General features: G+C 36.6%; 1 protein-coding gene across 2 annotated transcripts; it reads right to left on the bottom strand.

Moving 5' to 3' along the window:
* Nucleotides 1–296: 296 nt before the first annotated feature.
* Nucleotides 297–24,885, bottom strand: NOV (Histidine kinase-, DNA gyrase B-, and HSP90-like ATPase family protein). Of its 2 annotated transcripts, XM_090308577.1 has the most exons (14): nucleotides 24,166–24,885; nucleotides 22,982–23,325; nucleotides 22,750–22,802; nucleotides 22,133–22,620; nucleotides 14,453–14,557; nucleotides 12,946–13,117; nucleotides 9,785–11,544; nucleotides 8,658–8,870; nucleotides 5,495–7,762; nucleotides 4,898–5,007; nucleotides 3,887–4,289; nucleotides 3,486–3,803; nucleotides 2,111–2,368; nucleotides 297–1,694 (listed from the first exon to the last, which is right to left on the bottom strand). In XM_090308577.1, exons 1-14 carry the CDS (start codon nucleotides 24,733–24,735, stop codon nucleotides 627–629), a joined length of 8,130 nt encoding a protein of 2,709 aa, XP_090164703.1. In that variant the 5' UTR covers nucleotides 24,736–24,885; the 3' UTR covers nucleotides 297–626. The 2 variants fall into 2 exon arrangements, with proteins under 2 accessions (XP_090164703.1, XP_038891959.2); XM_039036031.2 differs by having other exon boundaries at nucleotides 22,133–22,802.
* Between the last annotated feature and the right edge of the window lie 665 nt (nucleotides 24,886–25,550).

Here is a 25,550-nt window from a genome sequence, read left to right as displayed (position 1 = left end):
AATATTTAGGTATCGTTGGGTAATCATTCGATTTTTCATTTTTAGTTGTTTAGATTATTTATTTATTATTTTTTATATTTTTTTTAAAAAAAAGGAAGCTAGGACTAGTTGTGAAGTATAAAAAAAAAAGAAAAAAAGAAAAAAGGTACAATGAATTTTCAGTACGTCCTATATTTTGCTCGGTAATTATGATGTTTGACTACAAAGCTAAAAAGTATTTTAAAAACTCAAAACTATTTACACGCTGACAAGGTTTTCTTCTTCTTTTTTGTGGAACAAAATCTTAATTGTAATCATTTAAAAAGAATATTGTCCCTTCATTACCCTCAAAATTTATTTACATGTAGACAAGTGAGGATGGGCAAAAATTAAAAAATAGCCCGCTGCTGGTGCTCACAGATGAGACTTGGGAGTATATAATCAAATAAATAGACGAAGCCTCCATGTAACTATGAATTGCAACTACTGAGAAAAGCATGTATACAAATGAGTTCACCGAGATGTTCTCCTTGAATCTCGACAACAAGATCGAAAAATCGAACTGACGAACTGGCATTACTTGTTTGCTGCATTTCCCTGCAAAGCAAAACTAAATCCCCAGAAAGGATGGAAAGAAGAATGCCATTTCAGGAGGAGACATTCGAGTATTCCCTTTGCTGTTTGGGCATTAAAAGAGCGAGTTGGAGCTTGCTTGACTGGCATGCTTTAACTGGGTTCTGAAAAACCGAAACCCGGGCGACATTATTAGCTAACAATAAAACGTGTGCAATGCTGAACGATTCGCCCTTTTCAACGGCAAATTGCCATTCTCTAACTGATATGTCAAACCAATCTTTCCTTGCAGATCTGGTTGATTTCACTTCAATATACTGCCTATTGTCCTCGTCATCTCCTATAATTATATCAAAGGGGAATCCAGTTTCTGTGTCCTTGTTAACCCACCTAACTACTGCATCACTGAACTTTTCAGTGAAGTATTTGAAGGCCGCATGCTCGCCGAGTCTCCCGGTCACCATTGCCTGTACTGGATTGGGGATGCCGGTTCTAAGCTGATTTTTCCAGAAAAGACCACGTGAATCGGATTGAGAACCAATTGCCTCAGGATCTACATCACCATGGCTGATAAGTTCTCCAATGCTGTCAACAACTGATGCTACCGACACTGCGGATGAATCACCCTCGTAGGTCCAGTCTGCATCTGTTGAAATTGAAGCCAAGTTCTCCATTTGCTTGTCGATGCCTTCAAACACGTTTTCCACATATGGGTTGCACTTAGTCAGTGAGGTTGCTGGTTGTGTTTTGAAACCATTTTCACGAGCATAACTAAAACCTGGAGCCGTTTTCCAGTCAACAGGTGGCCAATTTCCTCCTTTGTTTTTAGCTTTGGAAGATGACCCTTGATCGTTTGGTAAGGTAGGACTAAGACATGTCTGAAGTAAGTTGTGGGTCTCAACCAATGAGGTGACAGATGAAACAGACCAAATTGGTTCCTCTTCAGGAAGTTTCGTCACCTTCTGCGTATTCAGGATAAAAAACTCTGTTTGCTCTTCCGTGGAACCCGATTCAGCCATGGTGGTGATCATGTGAAGGAAGTTGGCCAAATGAAGCTCAGGAGTTCCATGGAATAGTAAACGAGAAAACTCCATAAACAAGGAATGAGAATCCGAGTCTTGGGTTGTGTATAAAATATTATCCTGCAAAATCATAACATGAGAAATTCATACAAATCAGGACATGCAGATTCAATCATTTTCTTCCAACTGGGAGTATCCGTTCTCGTCCAAGCAAAAAAGCATGGAAAAAAAAGGCCTCCTGTAATTACTCTTTTTCAATTCTGGTTACCAATTAAAGAGGAATTTTTTAAATCCCCTTGATCAGACAAGATCCTTCTCATGTACCTTTCAATATCTTAATAGTAAGTCTCTCGTTTCTAAGCATATATATGCATATTTCAATTTATTTGAGGCAATCCTAAAATAGCTCAAATTGATGCATTACGAAACATGGTTTCAAGATAGTAAGTCTCTCGTTTTATATATATATATATACATATATATATATATATATATCAAGTGAAATTATTTGCAAAAGAACTCGATGACAGAGTTACCTGCAGAAGACAGCTACATGGAACCTGGTCATCAGAAGCACACCCGAAACTCTTTATAACATTCCTGAAAAACAGCTTTTCAACAACAATTACTTGCAGACGACTCAGGATGTCAAATTCAGATTGTTTAAGCTCGGTGTATCTGTTAGGGTGCACACTATACATGTAGCGCTGAGCAAAAGGAAGAGCCCAGTTCATTAATGAAGTTTTGAAGCTAGGGTCCCTCAGACCATTATACTTCGCTTCACGACTTACAATCTGCATAAATAGTAATTTATTAGTGAACATGATAATACCTGAAGGAAAAGAAACAAACAAGATCAACATGTGGAGTATGTAGAGCCTGTTAGCAGAGTTGATTAAATCATTCTCATGTGCATAGTATCGGGTGGCCTTTAAAACCCCTGTTTCCATATAACGTAATGTCCATGCCAGTAACTTGCAACTTATTTGAGATGGCTTCTTATGTTCCAAACAAGAGAAATGTAAAATTACTTTAAAATGTCTTTATTTTAGGTTTAAATGAAATGCCTATGAAGCCTATTTTCAGTTCGGTCCTGGAGTTCTAAAAGTTTCGAAAATACCAATTGTCTTTTAAAGGTCCAAAGTTCTGACTAGTAAGTTAAAAAAGCAATGCCATGATGATGCTATACATTTTGTTGGATTGACACATTAAACAACAATAACAGCAATGAATCAAGATTTTTTACATCATGCTTATAGAATCCCTTGAAACAGGACTTTCCTAATATATTTTTGATGTATTATGGTATTTTAGTGTAGTCACACGACTCACACCATCAGATTCATGCGTCCCTGCTGAAATATATAATAATAGTAACTATATTTGTGTGTCCTTTTCAAATATAAAGGTATCATATTTCCCATCATTTTTCTACTCGAAATTAAGACTATAGATATATCTAAGTTTGATTGGAAGGCTCTTATCTTGTGTTCAGACAGGGGTGCCCCTAAGCTGTTCTCTTCGTTCCTTTCAATGGAATTAGAGATTCTTTTCGGGGGTTTTTTTTTTTTTTTTTTTTTTTTTCTCTTCATTGAAACTTCAAGGACCAAATGGAAAACACAGCAAATAACCATACTGTAAGTATCGTGAAAATACTCCATCTGTCCCATGGTTTACAGAGATGTTATCGCAGAGGAAAACTGTATTGACTGGCGGCAATCATATGTTCAGAAAACTAAGTCAAGTCCACCCCCAACACCAAATAAAAAGAAAGAAAAGCAAAACGAATAGCCAATTACTTTGGACGACATGTGAAACATGCCAGTAGTACTGCAAGGCTCAAATTCCAAAGATTTCCACAGAACTCACAAGCTACATGTACCAGAGCTAAAATAAATAAGAGAGGTTTACCTCAGAAAGAAGAGGAACCCCTAGAGCTTTCAAGAGGCGAGAGAAATGTGCCTGGAAAACCTCTGTTTTGTCATTGCCAATCTCACCGACATATATAAAATCTATTTTGCCCATATTCTTACATTGCTGTCTTAATTCCTTGTCATCACAAAAGCACACAATGCCAGTGGAAGGATGAAGCGAAACCCATTTATCTTGTTCAGTGGGAAGGACCTTGAACTCAGAGCTTCCTATACATTCCTTCAGGTAAGCCATATCTTCAGAACCCAGGAGTCCTGATTTTAGTCCATTAGCCCATTTTAGAAAGACTTCGAATACCTAATACAGGAAAGTAGCACTTTAGTCTGTGATCATCTAAAATTATTTCCAAGAAAATAGCATCTATTATCGAAATGACTTACTATATCACCAGCTTGTGAAGGCAAAGCAACAGCTGATATCTGCTTCAAAAACTGAAGATAACTGCGTAGAGGAGGGTATTCATGTATTCCACATTCATCAATAAAAAATTTCTTAAGCCCTGGATAAATATTGCACAAAGTCTTGATTATGGGACAATCAACCATTTTAGTCAAGCTGCATTGAAGATATATATCCTTAACCTTGTCAATAGAGCCAATGGGATCGTGCCAATATACTTCCTTAGGAGACAAAAATATACCAGACACCACATCCTCATGCCTAGAGTCAGCTACAATAGGGACAAATATAAAAGGCCCTGAATGTAATTCCTCCAAAATTTTCTGTTTTGATGCAGCCATCTCATTCCACAAGAATGTATAGAACGTGCACATTTGTGAGATGCTGACATATCAAAGAAGGCAATATAAATATGGATAATTTTGAACAAGATCAAACAAAGTCTAACCTAGAATTGAAGATGTTTACAAAGAGAGGATTGCATATCTCCCACAAAAATTATTAGGCTGAAATATAAAACGTAATAATAACAGTGACTAAATCTCTGGGTATCCTTTATAAATATAAAGGTATCATATTAGGTTGATGAAAGGTCCTTACAGTTCATATGTGAACCGGTTTACGAGCATTTTATTATGTCCATTTCACAATCACATAAAACACGGAATCACATGAAACCCATGAGGTATCAACAATTGATATAAGAGGTTATGAAAACTTAATACAAGACCTAGGCTAATTCAATTAAAGAGATTATAATTTACAGTTGAAGGACGTCAGAACAATTCTCCATTACTTTGATTTTTTAGCAGAAAAAGACCTTATAAAGACAGCTTCAAAAGGAAGACGCCAGGGTAGCTAAAGCTTTTATTTTTGGCTCACTCCATGAGGTCCTATTAAATGTTTTCAAACTATTGTCCCCCTTTCAATTTTACTAATTCCTGGTAGTCATTCTGTGAATTAACACAAACTATTAGAAAGAGATACGGTACCTTGTCTTGAAAAGTTTCTCAGTTCTCCACACTTTAAGAATATTGAAAGTGTCATCAAGCGAAACTCTAGTCTTGAACCCAATATCACGTACCAACTTTGTACTTCTAACCTGTTGCAACAATGAGAATAATCAACATCTACAGGTCTATAACGATCAAAAGCTTTAAGACCAACCCAATACACCAGGGAAGGTAACAGAAACATGCAGTAGATAAGATAAAGCACTTCATCAAGCATCAAAAGAATTGATGAAACTGTATGGGGATCATTGCATAAGGATATTTAACGCACTCCAAAACTGCCCATTGTAATTTCCGAAAAGAAGCACAGTAATTTAACTTGGAAAGTCACTCTAATTACTTGAATTATTTTGCCTCACCCTTTATTTTTGATAGCTTTCAAATGCAGAGGTGTAGAACAAGAAAAAATTGAAGCATTCAATTTATTTTCTTTCAACTTGATACATTGGAAAGAGCTTCAGGAAGCACCTCACACAAGTTATAGCCTTACAGGATATTATAAAAGGAGAGGAAAATTTATTTGAAATGTAGTAATCAATGTCAGGAGAAAACCCTCATCTAGTCTAGTCAACTGACCTTTGGAACAGCATAAGGAGCAGAGGCTCCTAGGATTGACCGCACTGCATCACAGTCATAATACAAATCTTTAGGGTAGTGACGCTTGTTGTCCATACTTGATACTACCCATTGGGCATCACAAATGCTATTCATAAAAGCAGACTGAAATTGTTTGCTAGAATCACCAGATATAGAAATACAGTAACCCACAACTTTGTCACTCAACTGATCATCCCATAAAGTATCAAGAACCTCCAAAAGGTATTTACAGCTCTCTTGGTTTCCATGCGTGGATAACAGGGTTAATAAATGAGTTAACTCTGGCGATTCCCAATCTTTTACCACTGAACCAGAAGATATTATTTCTGGGTCCCACATTCTATTCATCATAATATCATGAGGCATATTGGCAATGCTCCTGTTAACTTCAACTACATGAACAAAATCTGTGATGCCTATATCTTGGAAAAAAATTCTCCATTTTGTGAGTCCACAGGAGAGTGAATGGGTAACTGGGTGCTTCAAATAGGTGTCATCAACCTCATGCCAATTCATTTCCACATTAATGAGCTTGTCTAAATCAATGGGATTTCTGTATTCTTTACTGAAATGAACTGGTACCTCAACAAGTCTTTTGTAGCCATGATTTGTTAAAATCAGGGCCTTGTTACGTAACTCTGAAACGATAAACCCCCTATCTATGTGACATTCAGGACAACTGGATAGTAGGTGAGTCATTACAAAACAAACATACTCTGTCATTAAAATTTTATTGTCATTTAGATTTGATTCATTTGATATAGCTGGAATGACGTGTACTTTAATAATTTCATGGGCAGATAAACGTTGAACGCCAATCCTATGAAGCATCCTGCTAATATTCCCCACCGAGGGTGCATCCATTTGTGAGTTATCAACAGAAAAAAGAGAAAGGAAAGCTGGACAAACTACACGAATCTTGGCATTCAAATTTGGGAAAGCTTCAAGTCCATACTTTCCATCAACTATGGTATTTGAGGAATCAGAATGTAACCATATTGTACCTTCAGCTACGGAGCTACAGGTACCATCAGAGAGAGGAATTAGTGGAACCTTCTGAAGAGATCTTATAAGATCAGCATTCCTTTCCAATTCTAATGTCGTTTTCCCAGAAGACTGAAGAAGCATGTTGTGAAGTACATTTAGACAAGAGCCCAACCAAGCCAGTCCCATAGATTTGAGGCTATTATGCTTCTGACACAGAGAGGTCATAAACTGCACAAGAATTTTAGGCCCATACTCTTCAATACCCAATGCTCTTGCTAGTGAGTCGGGCAAGATTATATCTTTATCTAGGAATCCAAGCCCAAGATATTCACGAAGCAAATTATCAGGAAGAAGAGTAAGAGCTTGAACATTCCAACCTCTCAAAACCTTGTATGGGGGAACCCATTCAGTTTCTTTTCCTTCCAAAAGTAAGCAGTTAGACATGCGTAACTTAGAAATAATTAATCGAGGAAGACTAGAAAAAAAACCATGTACTTCTCCAACTAGTGGAATATAGCTCATAAAAGTTGCAATAGCTTTCCCTGGACAGCTCTCAAAGCATGGAAGAGAACAGAAAGATTTTACTGCACTCACAAACAAACTAGGAAACTCTGACAATAACCACTGATTCCAGGGACTATCACCATCCACCTCCTCTCGGGAGGAAGGTAGAACAAAATCACCTTGAATTATAAACTTCAAGCCATACATTCTTAGAGGAAGGAATGCAAAAACTGGTTGTTGGTCCAGAAATGGACTGTAAACCCCATTCTCTTCTTCCTGGAGTGTAAATGCAATTGAGATCTCAGTAGATTGGACATCATGACGAATAGCACCAGCCTTCAACTTTTGAGACACTACAAGCCATGCCATTTTTTCTTCCCCATGAGAAACCCTAATGATGCCATTTCCAACAACTTCTTTCCTCATAACAATAAGTGAATTGTCGATCAAGTTTCTGATCTTAATACACTGGAGACGGTGAAGAAAGAGTAACAAAGACGGATGAAGGTCTGCAAACATATTCACAATATTATTGATCAAGTTCCCCCCTCCAGATAATTTTGATCTGAAAGGTAGCACAATACAAGTGTTCCAAATATTTGTATCCTGCTGATCAGACGCACTGGAAGCCAACCTACCATACAAGTTAACATTGCAAGGAGAAATGATAGTTGGCAAGACAAACCCAATCTGCCCCTCACTTATATCAAACTTAACATGAAACCCATTGGAATGAATCTCAGGAGCATCTGTGATCTGCAGAAAGAGCACCTAGCACTCATCAGAACAGACTGCATATACAAAAGACATTCCACAAAAGAGAGAGAGAGAGAGAGAAGAAGAAGAAGAAGAAGAGGAAGAAAGAAGAGCAAAAGAACAAAACATGTGAATGCTGAAATAATCTTAATTTCTTTAGTATTCAGATGCATTGCATGAAATTTGCTTGTGTGATGTATATGTACCCAATTTATAAATGTTTTATAACAAGTCGATGAAATTTCAATAGTCATCACAAAGGCAAATGAAAAAAGGCATCTATTGCTGCTAAACCATCGTCCAAGATAACAGTTAATTTACATTTCTATCCACAACCTATTGACAAAGGATTTAAATGTCTATGTAACCACTGAGAGCATTCATAATTTGCATCCCTAAGATTTGGTTTTTCTCCTTTTTTAGTTACATTTTATTCGAGCAAATACACTGTCCTATATATATATATATATATATATATATATATATATTTAAAAAAAAAAAACCTATTAGACTACAGTTGTACATTTCGTATCAAATACAAGTGAAATAATACATAATTTTCAAGCGTTATGGTATTCAATGTGGTTATCTCTACTCATCCTTGAAGCATCTGAGATATGAGATATGCCAACCGGACAATTCATTCCATGATATAGAACCAAAAGAAAAAAGAAAAAAGGAATGCGCACACACGCACATAAACACTTATAAATTATCAATATCTTATTTAATTCTTAAAAAGAAGATTCAAAATATTTCATTGAGGTGTGAAATTACATAAGAGGAAGGAAGAGGAAAGCCTCAACCCACCAAAGGAAAATAAAGAATGATCTGAAATGGAAATATCTTAGTAAATAATGAAGAGAAAAGTAACATAATGATACCCCAGGCGTACCCGAAAAACTGATTTGAAGCCAATGCCTTTCTTTCCTATATATCCAGCATTTGATCCTTTCTTTGTGGAATTCCCAACATCACAGAGTGCTCTGATATTTTTAGCAGAAAAGCCTTCCTCGTTATTTAAAACAACAATCCCTGACTCCTCAAAAATGAACGCTAGAGTGGGTTCGACACTTTGTGGATAGATATTATCGTCAGCATTTTGAACCTAAAATAAGATCAGGAGATTGATCAAATGATTGCAATAAATCGTGGTCATAGAATAGATATTTTCAACTTCATGTAATGAAACCAAATTTGGTGGATGAAATGGAAAACTAAACCTTCAAGACAATTGAAATGCAATATGCATGGCTTCTCAGACTCTTTTGATTACCTTGTGCACCAAGAACATTCAAAACATTAATGATCCAGGTCCTGGCTCCTTTCTTAAATCTCTTGGATAATGTTTATTTTAATGAAATTCTTATATTTAGCAATTCTACAAATGAACCACTTACATCATTTGAGTGTTTTGACAATAAGAGATAAGAAATTATATGTATACCTCCGACTGCACATTTATATGGTTTTAAAATTAGCAGGTAATTTGTAACGGGCTATTCGCATTGATCCTTTAAAAGTCTATATCATCGAACATTGGCTTATCCTAAAAATTCTAAAGTAGTACGGGAGGTACGACACTTCTTTGATTCTTCTACATTTATAGAAATTTGATATTTTTAGAAAATAACTCAAATATATCCACCCGTAACCAATTGTCCACAGAATAGTGAATTTGTTTGGAAAAGAACCGACAGGATGGTCTTAAAGAAATCAAAATGTTGTTATGTTTAGAGCATATTTTAGACTTGCCTAATTTCAAAAAATCCCTTTTAAGTTCCCTTGATCCTTCAGATCTTAGAACAGGTGGCGTTTTGTCACAGAATTGTAACCCAGTAGAGGAGCACTATTGTGCAGGAATAATACGCACTAGGACATAGGCCCAAACAATAGTCTAACACCATTTTATGAGCAGCTCTGGAATTGCCTCAACTCCCCCCACCCCCCTCTCTTTCTATAATACGAATTATCTCTGTTATCCAAAATAAAGTGAGAAATAACATATGTTATGTCGCTCACCAGCTCAAGCAGAAAGTGTGAATCCTGCGAATACAGCTCCTGTGAAAGACAATGAAGAGCTCTTCCTAAACGAGCATGCTGCTTCCGCAACATACCAGACTCAGAAATGGGAAGATCAGGATCAAGACCAAATTCCTCACGCCTGATGGATTGGATGATCTGAGCTGCATCCTCATTTCCAACAGGTTCTGAAGCAAGTGACATAGAACTGAGGCCATTTGCATCATTAAAAATTTTGCTAGTACAGTTTGCGCTAGAAACGCTCATTTCTTCATTAGGTGTGTTCTCTTTAATAGAGAGAGGGGCATTTTGTTCTGAAGCAGAGTGCTTAGTCAAAAGACCACCTATATGTCCATTTCTGTTTATCTCAGACCTATCATTCAAGCATGCATCAGTGAACAGGTCTGAAGAAGCACTAGAAGAAACCATGTGATAGTCCTGGATCCACTCCAGCACACCAAGAGAGAGGCCTATTTCATGAAGCATTAGACGCTGCTCTGGTTTCCAACACTCATGTAAAATAGCCGATGCAGCATCTTTAACGACAGAACTTATGCCAGAAAGCAATATATTTGCAGCCAAGTAACGAAACTCTACTGGTAGATAACCAAGGCAATCAACAAAAAACCTGGACAACAAGCGAATTGCTTTGTTCCTCATATCAATCTTCTTCTTCAATTCAAAACTCAAATTACCAGCTGCAACCTGCTGCTCAATGAGGTTCTGATGAAAGACCACCTTTTCAAGCCCCTGAGCCCAATTTTCAAACATTTCTATGTTTTCAACAGAGTTCTTGATAATAACTTCAAAAGCACGGTTGGCATGGTGTTTAAGTAGGGATAAGGGAAGATATTTTTCTCCACCAAGTAAAGCAAAGATAGATAAAAGCTTCACTGCAGTATGAAATGGAGATCCTTGCAGTACAGCTTCCAAGAATGAATCAGCAGTAGCTGTGTGATCTATTCGTATGACTTTCCCTTCTTTGGTAACCATACACATAAAGTTTTCTGTATTAACTTCATTCTGCAACCAGGGTAGAAGAGGACCAAGAGCTGGAGCAAATAAGATATCCCAATGAGACCAATAGTTCAAATCCAACAGCATTGGTGCTCTAACCAAGACTTTGATAGCATCCTCCGATGTCACAGATTCGACGGCTCTCAATCCTTGTCCAACTTCAGCAGTAAATGAAGTGGCACCCAGTGAATCATTATCCGTCATAGCCAAAGAATCTCTTAAATGACATCTCCCTAACAATGAAACAGAAAATGTGACACACTTTGAAACAACACTGTTCTTTTGCTGCTCCACAAGCTCCATAAAATCTTCCAAAGATCCATTTTCAGTAATTTTGAAACTGATCAAGGGAAACTGCTGAGTAAGAAGTGTACATATCATCTGCTTACTTATTATTTCATCCTCGGATAAATTATTACAAGCTTGTGATACTAAAGTCACTAACTGACGCTGTAGCATGAAAGCCTCCAAAGGGGAACTTTCAGAAATCTCAAGCATAAGAAACTTGCGTAGCTCATCAGGGAGCATAGAGGCATGCTTCTGTAAGAAAGTGAAAAAGTCTTCATGACCAAGAGACTTAAAATCCTTGGCAGAAAATTGCTCCACAAGCCAGGACTCACAGCTGCAAAGCTGTTTCAAAATGTGAATTCTATTTTCCAGGAGAAATCGACCATTGCTGTGAACCTCCTGCTCAAACTTGATATGCTGACCAACTTTGTTGAGGACATCTTCCACAGTGATGCCTTGGAGTTGAGAAAAAAAAAAGGATTAATCAAGTTATATCAATTTCATTACCAACATTATTTCAAGATTGCAGAAGTAAATATTTGATAAAAACACATCAGAGTCCCGACAAGTAACAAATGTACCATATAAAGCGAAATCAAACAATGGAACTGCCGAATTCTATGATCATTCAATTAAGCTCAACCATTTCAAGTTTTACTATTTAACATCACAAACAATTCTCCTCTAGAAATTTGACCGCAATTAGTCCCCAATATAATTTCTGGCCTCCAGTCTTATTCAAAATTCAGAAGATCGTGAAATGTAACTGAAACGAAAAAGGTACAGCTCAACATATTTCCAGTTGTTCCTAAAAGGTACTACGCTAAGAATGGCACTTTATTATGGGAAAGTTCAAACTGCCCCTTTGTCTTCCAAAAATAGGTGGAGAATTGACTTCTTGAATCCTAAATCAAAGATTTTGAGGAACTATTCTACTAGAACTCTTTTTTGGCGCATTTTGAAGGAAAGGAATACTAGGACTTTTGAAGATAAGTCTTCCTCCTTTGATTCTTTTTATAATTATTACGCACAGAATGGCTTTTGATGATAACTAACGATCAAAAAGTTCTCACCACATAGTGATTGTGCAAGGGTTTCCTCTACCCCCAACCCTTAAAATGTCCCTTTGTTTTTTAATAAAGTTCTCAGTTTCTTATAAAAATAAAAATTAGAAATAAATTAAAAATAAAAAAAGACCATGATATTTCAAGTCCAAGGAAGCAATATCTAGTTCTTCCATGCTGGTCTATGTCTCTGTTGTTTACGATAGGGGCAAGCATCACGCACTGAAAAACCGAACCGAACCGACCAACCGAAACCATCAGCTCGGTCAGTTATGCATGAGACTCGATCAACGTCGGTTTTGCGGTCGATCAGTCAGCTGAATCAAAGGGAGACAAAACTGACCAACTGACCAACTTCTAAAAATTTTGGTTTTTCTTTCTAACATTTATATATAATATTTTTAGAAAAATTAAAGTAAAAGTGTAATTAAAAAATCTTATTAATACAAAATTTTCATTGAACTACCTCAAAAAAAAAAAAAAAGTAAATAAAAAGGTCGAAGTAAAAGTGTAAATTAAATTTTAATGATAATAATAATAATATTTTAAAAAAAAAACAACTAAACTAACCGACCAATTCGGTCGATTTAACATTTCTCTTCAATCTATGCCAGCTTGGCCAAAATGGGAACCATCCATGGTCAGCTCAGCATCAGTTTGGTCAAAAGAGCAACCCTGACCCACTGATGCTCACCCCTAGTTTATGAAGAACTAAAGGGTTATAGCATCCATCTGATATATTAACTTCAGTGTCAAGAATGATAATAAGCCCAGCAAGCAAACACTACTCACCATATGTAGACTTTGGAACATGCTTAATAAGAGCACCCTCTGCACTTGGACCTACATCTATGCACTCATATACTGGTTGTTTCTCGACATGTGTATTAGTCAATTCATGTAGATTGATCATTTGTAGAGAATCATAAATGCTGTCCCACATCCCATTCTTAATAGATGAAACCTGAAGTAATGGCAACAATGAAAAATAAGTGGCTTAGAATACTTAATCACAAGATAAGCAAAGAAAAGTGACCTTACATCAATAGTCATATACTGTGCAATTATCAGAACTTGAAATTGAATAATATGGACAGAATGATATAAGTATACCATTAGTAATTGTAGATTGGTATGCACCGATGATGTTTAAACTATGTACGAAATGCAAATGCTTCTAGCTATCAGTTTCAGTATGAGAGTGATACATATTTTTTTCAAATAAGAGGAGTCATCGTTGTTATACCTCATTACTAAATAAATATATGTCCAGTTTTCTCCAGTTATCTATATAATCACCTATTATTTGAAAAAATTCATAAAACAAAACCTTATTTTTCAGGACAAATTAAAGACTCGATTATTTGCAGATAGGTAATAAATTGGGGTTTATCAGAACCAATGTGTAACCCTCTGGAATACCGTGAGTAGTTGATTATTCTAAATGTTATGACAAATTTAGATAAAAATATATAGGGAGGTGCGCTTTCAGAAGAAAGAGGCAAAACCTCCTTATCACCTTTCTGTATATTTTTCATTGCCCTGCATACATTGGGTAATTGTTAGAAGTGGATAGCACTCAAGCATGTGGGTGAAGAATAAACCAACATGGTCGAGGTCAATTTTGCAATCATGCATACAGATTTGTAAAAGCAAAGAATGGGATTTTGAGGACAAAAAGAAGTGAGAGGTTTAACAACATATGAGGTTTGTGGCATTCACTTTTTATTAGGGTTGATAGGTATTATTTATTCTGCATGGAGATCTCGCATCCACATCTTTTTTTATTTATTTTTTTAACACAAGTGTTCTCATCGTTCAAGAATTCTTTTTTATTGTGAAAAAAAGGAAAAAAAATATACATCAGCTATGCATATGCGGATAATCTCAAAACATCGTCAGCATGTCTAAAAATCTGAAAATCATTCTGCTTTAAAACGACCACCGTAGCCAACTAGTAGAGGTTTCATATTCTCCAACCAAAAGTAGACAAAGCAGCCATTAACAAAACTCTCTAATGTAGGAAAATTACAATAAAACCTCACTAAAACTAAAATCGAACTTCTCAAATAAAAGTAAAATCATGTTATGTGATACTAAATATGGGAGAATAGTTCATCTCATTCTATATACTAGAGTTAAATATATATAGAAATACGCGGAAGCCCTAAACTAATATAATATTAAAATTACCATAAAAAACAAGTGGCTAATAGGTTACATATATATATATATATATATATATACATACATACACACACACTATAACAAACAATATTCAAAGTAATGAATCCCTTACAGCAACATTGAGTAATCCAATGAATGGGTAAGACGATAGCATCGATCTCACTCTTATTGTCGATCGAAATTTTATGCCGTAATGGTCAAGCATCCGTTTGACTACCTACAATATAGAATCAATTTAGCTTTCCTGCTTTGATTTAACAAATAAACAAGAAAACACACATGATCCTGCTCCCAAATCCAATTCTAAATGCTCAACAAGTAAATAAACAACCATCCAATGCCTTTTGGGTACCATTATTTATTTTTTATTATTATTTTCTTTTTTACAAGAGACAAACTTTCACTAAATAAAAGGGAACAGCCAAAAAGCCCAGTGGAAGAGAGATCCCTCTGCCAAGGAGGAAAGGGAAGGGGGAAACTCCCTAACATTATCAAAAGCTTCTGTAATTACAAAAATTCTTACGATGGGCACTTCAATTTGAGAACATGTGCTGTACATTTTGCCAAAAAGCATGGAAAAATTTTAATTAATTGATTCATTAAATTTAAAAATAAATAACAATATTTAAAAATTAAAAAAAATAATAATAATACTTGAAATAATCATTCTAGATCCCATTGTTACTTTCTCACCAAGGACCAAACGGAACAAAACCCCTAATAATATTTCTCCATAAAATTAAAGCTGTTTTTTAGCTAGCATCTCAAAAGGCACTTATGGAAGCCAATCTAATGTCTTTTTGAAGGAAAAGTTGAGGTCAAGAAATTTAAAAGAGAGAGCCGCCTTCTAGTCACAAACTGTGAACGAAGAGATTATTCATGTTTATTTTGATTTTGGAAAGGAGAAATTACCAGCAATGGCTGGGAGCATTTTGTATAGCCTTAGGGCTTATCTTCCTGAAACTTGTCAATATATTGTGAGTGGTGTAAGGCCGAAATGGCCCTTTTGTAAAAACTCGCTAAAGGGATAGGAGTTAGTTAATTGTTAGTTTGTTATGTTTGTTATGTGAATTTGTTAGCATTCTTACATCTTGTAATTACTTCCCCCTATAAACAAAGTCCCCTCCCCTCATTTTGAGAGAGAGAATCATTTCATTCAAATTTAGTCTTTTGCTATTACACGAGTGAGGGAATAGAATATTACATAAATTATTTCCATATAAATTTTATTTATGGGAAACAAAAATAGTTCGTATTGTAGAAGAAATCGATGTTGTTTTATTGCATGACAGGGTCTTTAATGAAGATATAAAGCCACGGTGGTTGGACGCTGAGCAGTTGGAAATTGTTGCATTTAGTGCTTCAGATGGATGCCATTTCTGTCGATACTCTTCATCTTTCATATTTTCAGTTTGCTAATGATACTTTTTTTTTTATCTTTTTTCTTTTCCCTATTTTTGGCTCAGGGATGGAGAGTTCCTGTTTTAATCTGAATCGTTTTCTGTCCTTCATTGAAGCTATTACGGGTCTTAAGATTGATAGGGGAAAAACTATTATGATCAGCTTAAATTGTGATTCATCTAAAGTGAACTCATGGGCTTCTTTGGTGGGACGTGAGGTTATAGCCAACTCCCCAGTTTGTATTGAGACTTCCATTAGGTTGTAATCCAAACAGCGTGTTGTTCTGGAACTCAGTGATGGAGAAAATCCAGGAAAAAAAAAAATCTTCTTGAAGAGGATGGAGGGTATGATCTAGTTAGGTGGGAGTTGTCTCGAACTCTCAAAGTCGATGGAGGCAAAGGTTTAGACATTGGTAACCTAAGATTAGAAATGAGGCCTTGTTGACAGTATGGTTGTAGCAATTCTCCAACGAACCTAACACATTGTGGCGTAATATTATTGTCATGTAGGAATGAACCATACCCATTTGAGTAGATTATTGATGGTGTGGTGTAATGCCAAATGTGAAACAATTTTTCAAATGAACCAACTCTTTGATTAGTATTACAAAAAAGGCCTTCTTGGCACTTACACCATATTCTGCCCCTCCTTAAGAGTAGACTCGTCCCCGAGGAGATCAAGAAGCCAGATGGAGAATGAACAATCTGTTGGAGAATGAACAACATTTAATTGCTTGATTTGTTGGAGGTCTACAGCTGGAAATCAAAGAAAAAGGTGAAGCTCCAACCTTTTCATACTCTTGCCGAAGCAATTTCTTTTGCTGAAACAGTAGAAGAATTAAATGAGTCATGCTCCAGGAGAGTTTCAAGAAGAGGGCCATGGGAGACACCTTAAACAAGAAGAGTGGCCTGCCGAATACAGAGCAAGATAAACCCGAAGATAAGAATGAAAAGAAAGAAGATCTTGAACTCAAGAAGAAGGCCTGAAATTCATACAATCATCTCTCACTTGGCAAATGCTTTCGATGCGACCAAAGTGGGCATCCCTGAGCCAAAAATAGGGAACCCGATAAGGGGGAAAGACTATCTTGCATTCTTCAACGAATTTTGATTGCCCCAAAGGGAGAATCTCACCCACAAAGGCATTGCCTATTCAAAACCCGTTGTACAATCCATACCAACGTATGTAATGTCATTATTGACAGTGGCAGCAATGAAAACTTTGTGTCGAAGAAGCTCATGATAGCGCCAAATCTCAAGGTGGAACCTCATCCTAGTCCATATAAAGTCGGGTGGATTAAGAAGGGAGGTGAAGCACAGGTTAGTGAGGTTTGTTCAGCCCCTCTTTCAATTGGAAATAGCTACAAAGATCAAGTAGTGTGCGCCGTGCTAGAAATGGATGTATGCCATGTCTTGTTGGGACGTCCATGACAATATGATACTCGGACTATACACAAAGGGAGGGAAAATACTTACGAGTTTCAATGGATGGACAAGAAGGTAGCATTGTTGCCTTTAAACAAGAAGAATGAAGATGGAATCGACTCCAAGAAGAGCAGGAGCAACCATCTCTTCATCACAATCATTGGAAAGAAATTTGCTAGAGAAAGGGAAGCTAACATCTTGGGGTTAGTAGTTTCAGGTAGTTTCAGGTAGTAAAGTGGAAGAAACATACCACAAAATTCCTTCCCAAGTACAAGCCTTGTTTGAAAATTTTCAGAAAATTAAAGAAGATCCTATGAACTTACCTCCTCTACATGAGATTCAACACAACATTGACCTAATTCTGGGAGCTTCACTTCCTCATCTACCACATTATTGAATGAGCCCAAAGGAGTATGAAATTCTACACCAACACATTGAAGAACTCCTCAAGAAAGGTCACATCCAACCAAGCTTGAGTCCATGTGCAGTGCCCGCCCTTCTTACCCCAAAGAAGGATGGAAGTTGGAGGATGTGCATAGATAGCCGAGCAATCAACCGAATAACTGTGAAATACAGCTTCCCAATCCCAAGAATCAGTGACTGACTTGATCAACTTGGAGGGGCATTGATCTTCTCAAAGGTTGATTTGAAGAGTGACTATCATCAAATACGAATAATGCCGAACGATGAGTGGAAAACAGCTTATCATGCCATTAGGACTATCAAATGCCCCTAGCACATTTATGAGGCTCATGAACCAAGTACTATCCGTTCCTTAAAAAATTCATTGTAGTTTATTTTGATGACATTTTGGTGTATAGCAAGAATGAAGAAGAACATTTGCAGCACCTACATGACCTATTTCAAGCTTTGTTCGAGAATGAATTGATAAAGAAATGCATTTTCCTTGTTTAAGAAATTTCATTTCTTGCTTCCTCATTGGCAAAGATCAAATAAGGATGGATGAGAAGAAAATTGAAGCAATTAGATGCTGGTCGTTTCCTACATTTGTCAAGGATATTCAAGCCTTCCTTGGCCTAGCATCCTTCTATAGAAAGTTCATTAAGAACTTCAGCTCAATCACAGCCCCTATCACAGATTGCTTGAAGAAAGGTAACTTCTTTTGGGGACAAAAACAGCAAGACAGCTTTGAAAATATCAAAGAAAGGCTTAGTACCAGTCCTGTCTTAAAGCTTCCAGAATTCTTAAACCCTTTTGACGTAGCAGTGGATGCCTGTGATGTAGAAATTGGGGCTGTCCTATCTCAGCAAGGGCATCCGGTTGAATATTTTAGTGAGAAGCTTAGTCCTTAGAAGCAAGCTTGGAGCACTTATAAACAAGAGTTATATGCTCTTGTCCGAGTATCAAAGCAGTGGGAGCACTACTTAATATCCAAGGAATTCCTTTTATTAACCAATCACTTTTCATTAAAATACTTGCAAGCTCAAAAGAACATAAGCAGAATGCATGCAAGATGGATTTCATACATCCAACGGTTTGATTTTCTTATTAAACATCAAGCCGGCAAAGAGAACAAGGTGGCCGATGCCTTGAATCGTAAGAGTTCATTCCTAACCATTCTCTCTACTGAAGTGATTACATTCAGCCATCTCCCGGAATTATATGATGAAGATGTAGACTTTGGGAAAGTATGGTACAATTGCACTAATCACATAGTTTCAGTAGATTTTCATATCGTAGATGGTTTCCTATTCAAAGATGAAGAATACACACATGCCTCTCTTCACGAGGCTTTGATAAAGGAAGCTCACTCAGGGTGGGGGGGAAGGTCAAGATAAGACTCCTGAATTAGCCTCTATAAGATTCTATTGGCCACAAATTTTGAAGAGACACTAATAACTTTGTTAAAAGGTGTGCCATTTTCCAGAGAGCCAAAGGAACTTCCACAAATGCCGGCTTATACACACCTTTACCTATTCCCACAACCATTTGGGGAGACTTATTGGTTGATTTTGTACTTGGTCATCCTAAAACACAATGGGGATATGATGCAGTTATGGTAGTTGTTGATCAATTCAGCAAGATGTCTCATTTTTTTAGCTTGCAAGAAAACAAATGATGCGGTTTACATTGCTAACCTCTTCTTTAGGGAAGTTGTTAGACTCCATGGAGTGTCGTCCATTGTGTCATACAGAGATATCAAGTTTCTTAACCATTTTTGGCATGTTCTATGGAAGAAATTTGACACTACATTGAAATTTAGTACCACATCTCATCCTTGAATAGACACTCAAAGGGAGGTGACCAACAAAATTTTGGGGAATCTTATACGTTGTTTAAGTGTATCTAAACCTAAACAATGGGACTTAGCCCTTGCACAAGCCGAGTTTGCTTTCAATAACATGAGAAACAGATCAACTAGAAGACCCATTTGAAATAGTTTACACTCGAGTTCCAAGACTCACATTTGACCTTGCCAACTTAGTATGGAAGCTGAAAATATGGCGGAGAGAATTCAAGAATTACACAAGGAAGCCCATGATCATTTAGAAAAAAAAAACAACTTTATCCTACAAAGAAGCTAAGGATAAGTCAAGAAGAGAAGTAACATTTCAAGAAGGAGATCCTGTGATGGTTCATTTACGCAAAAGCAAATTTCCTACGGGAACTTATAATAAATTGAAGGGTAGACAGCTTGGACCATGTAAAATACTAGCAAAATATGGTACCAATGCTTATCGAATTGAGCTACCAGAAGATCTACATGTCAACCTCGTCTTCAATGTTGCTGATTTGAAGCCATACCATGCACCGAATGATTTTAATTTAGCTTCCTAGTTCACTCGAGGGCGAGTTTGATTTGGGAGGGGTGGATTTGATGTAAGGCCGGAGGGCCCTTTTTTGTAATTACATAGGAAGATGTTAATTGATTAGCTAATTGTTAATTGCTATAGTTAGTTAATCATTTTGTAACTAATTTCTTCTATAAATAAGACCCTCCTCTCTCATTTTGAGGAGAGATTAATTTTTGATAGATTTCTAGAGTTTGGTTTGAGACCCAATTCCCTCTAATGTTATTCAGGTTTTGGATAAGTTGATTCATGATTTTTTCTTGTGGAGATGGTGGTGTGCACGATGTGAATTGGAATATACTCAGCTTCAAAAATGGATGGAGGGTCTTGGCATCAGTAATTTTAGACACTGTAATTTCAAAATGGCCTTGGAGATTCCTTACTGAAGAGAACTCAAGAGTCTTATCCAAAAAAAATATTATGTTTCTTCAATTGAGAGACATTGGCCTCAACCCCTTCAGCATGGTGAAGATTTATTCATCACATTATTGATTTGGTTGCTAGTTGGGTTCAAATTGTCTTGGAAATGGATCTCAGACATTGTTTTGGAGAGACTATTGGCTTGGTTGTGGCCTTGTTATTGTTACTACCGTGTTTCCTCAACTCTCTCTTCTTGATTTGCACCTAAATCATACTTTGGCAAGTATGTAATCTAACAGAGCTTGAATATTTTAATGGGCTAACCTTTCACATCTTCTATCAACAATCAGATTACGGCCTACCTTGGATACTTGGTTGTGGCTCTTTGATCCTTTTTGCATGTTCCTCAAATCTCTTTGGAAGACTTAGTGAGCTTTGTTAATCAATCTCTTAAAGGAGCTTTATTACGTGATTTGGAAGGACTATTATCCTAAGAAAATTAAAAATTTTCTTTGGGAGCTTAGTTTTGGAGCTATTAATAGGCTGATCAGTTGCAGCGTGTATGCTCTACATTCATATTCCTCAGTGCATTATGTGTGAATCCAATGTTGATAATTCAGGACATCTTTCATTCACTTACCCTTACAATGTTTGGAACATCTTGCCTTCAATTTTGGCGGGCATCCTTTTGGTGGCACCAAAAGAGTTCTATGTTTAGCCCTAATTTGTGCATTTTTGTGGCTGATTTGGGGTGAACGAAATGGTAGTCTTTTCAGAGATATTTCCTCCTCATTTGATTGTTTTTTGGATAGGGTTATATTTACTGCCTTCTTTTAGTCTATATCATATCTTTTTACTCATTACAGCCTCGCTTATTTAATCTCCAATTGAAGAGCTCTTTTGAAACACACTAACAGGTGTCGGAGTTTGTTCTTTATTTCATCTAATAATGACATCGTTTCTTATTATAAAAATAATAATAATAGATAAAAGCTTCCGTCTTCAATGTTGTCTTTGAATTTTCAAAGTCTTGAGAGACTTATTATGTAATTCTCTGTGTTGGGATGTGATGGGGGCATTATGGGTGTGTCAACCTAGTTGAGATAGTCGGGTGCGCCTGTTAATTCATGTTTCCTTTGTTTCCGTAGTTTCTTTTACTTCTTATATCTCATTATATTTCGAACATTAGCCTCTTTTCATTGGCAGTAATATTTTTGTTTCAAAAGAAATTTCAAAGTGATGTTTTTTCTGGTGTAGCTTTTGCAGTTTTTTTTTAACCTAAACCAAGTAGCTTTTGCAGTTTGGTTTGATGGTTTTGGTTCCTCTGTTTTGTTTTTTCAGTCTCTTGTATTTTTGGTGTTCTATTGTTTCTTTGGGTGTTTTATTTATTCCTTCTCCCTTTTAGAGATCGTATCCTTGAACATTATTTTCTTCCTTGTCACCTACCAATGAAAAGTTAGAAAAAATGAAATAATACAGGGTATACACTAGAGAAATTCAAAATTAAATTTCATTTATAAGAAATAGAAACATATAAAAGTAAAAGTATGACAATAAAAAACTTAGTTTTGATTTTGAGGTCAATTTTCTAGAAACCACTTAACAGAATGAGCTAATCACTGGGAAAGTCTAAATTAACATTAAGTAGTTAGCATCTTTTGTGTGTTACATGCAGAACTTTATATTAACATAAGAAGAGATGGGAAGTATAAATAAATTTAATGCATACAGGGATATATATACACACAAATATATGGCACTGGAAATCAATAAAAGCAAAAAGAAGTAGCACACCTCAGCCACAGTCATATCTCTACATCCATCCTTCCATGTTGCAATGAACATCCTCAAAGAATTATTTGTAATTTTATATTCAGCTTCAACGCCACTACCTTCATCTGAATTATCAAAACTATCTTTGTCAAGGATGCTGGATTCTACCTTAACTTTTTTACCTAATGTTGGGGATCCAGAAGTATTGTGCCTTTGATGTCTGTATCTCCTTTTCCTTTTGGATGTACTATTACCTATACTGTGGTTTTGGCTGCCAATAGGAGTGGCATGGCCACTTACTTCACCTTTCAACCCAAGTCGCGTCATCTCTTCAGTTGCAGATGGGTAAGGACAGCTACTTGAACGATCGGAACTTTTATTGCTTTGCAATGAAAGCTTTAGACCAGAGCTTAAGTCAGTGCCATTCTTTTTTTCCTCATGTGCGTTATCATCACAGCCTTCGTCTTCGGAGCTTGAAGAATCAAATCTAACATGCTTGCCACAAAAGTCTTTGTGAACGGAGGAAAATGATTCAACTCGCTGAGATATTGCACTAAAACGCTCATCTAACTTTTGCTTCTGCAATGAGAAAAGAGGCCGCTTCCGGCGTTTCTCATCAGAGTTTGTCAGATACTTACTGAGAATATCATCTTCTGATCTCCTAGCTTTTCGGATAACAGAAATATGGGTCCTACAACAACTAGTTCATCTTACTCATAAAGCCAAAAGCAAATTCATAACATCAAAATAAAAATACAAACTAGCCTGCATCATATCAAACATTTATATCTATAAATGCATGAACCATAAATTTAAATATTCTTGTTCTTCTACTGGTGATGTAATGCCCGGGAGAATAAAATTACGTACCCCAAGTTTTGAACACGTATGCCCAGCATTTCCCTCTTTGTGACCGATCGCTTCCTGGAAATGAAGTCCAAAAAGTCTTCGACCGTAATATTTTTATTACTACAAACATCCAGATCCATGAACTCAGATAGAAAAGAAATAATATCCTCACTCTTTATTTTACATACTTCAGTTACCTCAGAATTCACTGAGAAATAATGCAAAACAAGAGGATGACGCAGAAAAGGGCCCAGTCTCAACTCTTCAAATTTCCTAACTCCCTCATCCTTGCATATAGCCTTCTCCAATTCATATAACGTAGTAATTCTTCTCACCCCCACAAAGCAGTGAATAAATGAATTGATCTAAACCAATACAGACAATATCAATAACTTGTTGACGGTAATATACTTTTGACCGGAAATTTGTAACCCCCCATTTATGTTTATCAAAAATATGGTGTGACCTTCCATTATCTCTATTGCTACTATTACAGACTGACACAAACTCAATAAGTCAATTGACCTTCTCATCCATAGTATCTGGTTCACATGTGATATTTTGGTTCTATAGATAGTGGGAGAAGAACGCAAAAATTATCAAATCTTCCCCCTAATGACGATCTATAGAACTTATTCCAGAGATTTTTTAGGGGAAAAATTAAAGGAAAACAGATAAATGAAAAAAGTCGAAGAAACTATCTTAGAGTTGAAGAATAATTTTTTAAGCTAATTTAAATTTTGTCTTTCTTTGAAAGCTGATCTAAATTCTTTTTTCCTTTATAGTAAAATCTATAAAGCATTATCCCTGACTTATAGTTAATAGTTTTAATCAGCTCAGACTACAGTCATTGAGCAACCAAAGATACAACATCACTAGTTATCAATGCTTGCGGAACGATTATTGCCCAGAACTGCAGAGAAAACAAAAGAAGCCTGTTGCGAACGATTATATCTACAATATTCAAAAATTTGACATCTTCCGTTTTTAAAATTTAAACTTCAACTGGAAGGGATTGTCGGTCTCCCTCTCCTCAACCCTAATTCCTGAGTTTATTAAAGGCCCTAGTAGACTAATGCTTATAATTCAAGTCCACCCAAGTTCCCGGAGAATCCATACTTAAAATAGACTCTATCCCCAATAATTACCAGATAAATCAAACAGAAGAGAGAGAGAGAAGTTAAAGACGTATTTTCTCACGCTACCTTCCCTTCCATCATCATGAGGCGGTGAAGGGCATCGATTTCCTGCATACGGTACCCTAAAGAATCCCAGGTATCAACCTGGAGAATTGAAAGTGCTGATTGAGAGACCTTCCAAGCTGAGATGCTTTCCCCGGCCGCAAGAAGATCGCTGTGTGCCTTGGCTACAGTGTGGTTGATCATCAAGATGCCTCCTGCCAGCTTCTTAGTCGAACTTTGCGGCTGTGAACCTGTTTTGGAAGGTTGTGGAGGACGGAAACCCGGATTGGGAGATTGTGAAGAGTGGAAACCGGGATTTGGAGCTTGTGGAAAGTGTAAACCAGGATTGGAAGGTTGTGAAAACTGAAAGCCAATATTTTGCATCGGCAAGTTCGAGGTCTGCATGGGGAAGTTGACGTTCTGATGAGGCATGAACCCGATTTGAGTTTGAAGAAGATGATTGAGGTTTTGAACCGCGACATCGGGATTCAGGTATGGCGCTGCTGGAAACTGCGTTTCTGGCGGCGGTTGCTGCTGCTGAGGCTGCCGCCGGCCGGAGCCGCGAGCACCGAAACTGGATGGTCGTCCGTACATGCTCTAAACTCCGATTGCGTGCGTTAGATTTCAGTGGTTTTACATTCAATATCCTGTAGTTGAATCGGCGGCTATACCATTGTACTCCGCCGGAATTTGAAGGCGGGAATGAAAGGGGCGAGGGTTTAGGGTTTTGCTATTTGGCGGGAGTATGGTGGCCAGATTTATATATAGGTTTCCTTCCTTCACGCAACTTCCGTTATTTTTTTATTTTTTTTTTCATGTGTTTTATCTTTTATGAAAATTGATGCACCATAGTTTTTTTCCAGAAAAAAATATGTAAAAATTAGATTTTTTAAAAAAAATAATGTTTTTTTAATATATAAGGACAGAAATAGGGTAAGATGAAAACTTTTTCTAAAAATAGGTGTTTGAAGAAAATATTGATAAAATTGGAGTAGTGAAATCGTGTACGGGTACACAATTGCTATGTGGTAAACTCGTGTACCCGATATACAAGTACCGTTTAATCTAGTCAGCACCACATTGGATGACTGATTGACCGGTCAGATGCAAATTCGTGGACCCGGTCCACGATTTGTTTTTTTTTTAAGTGTGTTGACTAATTTTTTTTTAATTGTAGATGTACAACAATATTAAGACTTTAGGAATGGGTCCACGAATTCCCTCATTATTAAACTTAATTATATATTTAATCTACCATGAAAACATCTTGCACTCATATTTATAAAAAAAAAATGTAATGGTATTAAAGAATATTTACAATTAGTTCATTACTTTACAATTTGAAAATGAAAGTTTATATGAAATTTAAAAACGACCCCTGGCCCTAACCCCTCATGGGGGTTGTCTTC

Source organism: Benincasa hispida, chromosome 1 (genome assembly GCF_027475165.1).
Source record: "Benincasa hispida cultivar pf3 chromosome 1, pf3_genome.v1.1, whole genome shotgun sequence".
Classification (NCBI taxonomy): domain Eukaryota; kingdom Viridiplantae; phylum Streptophyta; class Magnoliopsida; order Cucurbitales; family Cucurbitaceae; genus Benincasa; species Benincasa hispida.
Note: the sequence above shows the minus strand (reverse complement) of the source record. Positions and strands in the feature narration are given on the sequence as shown.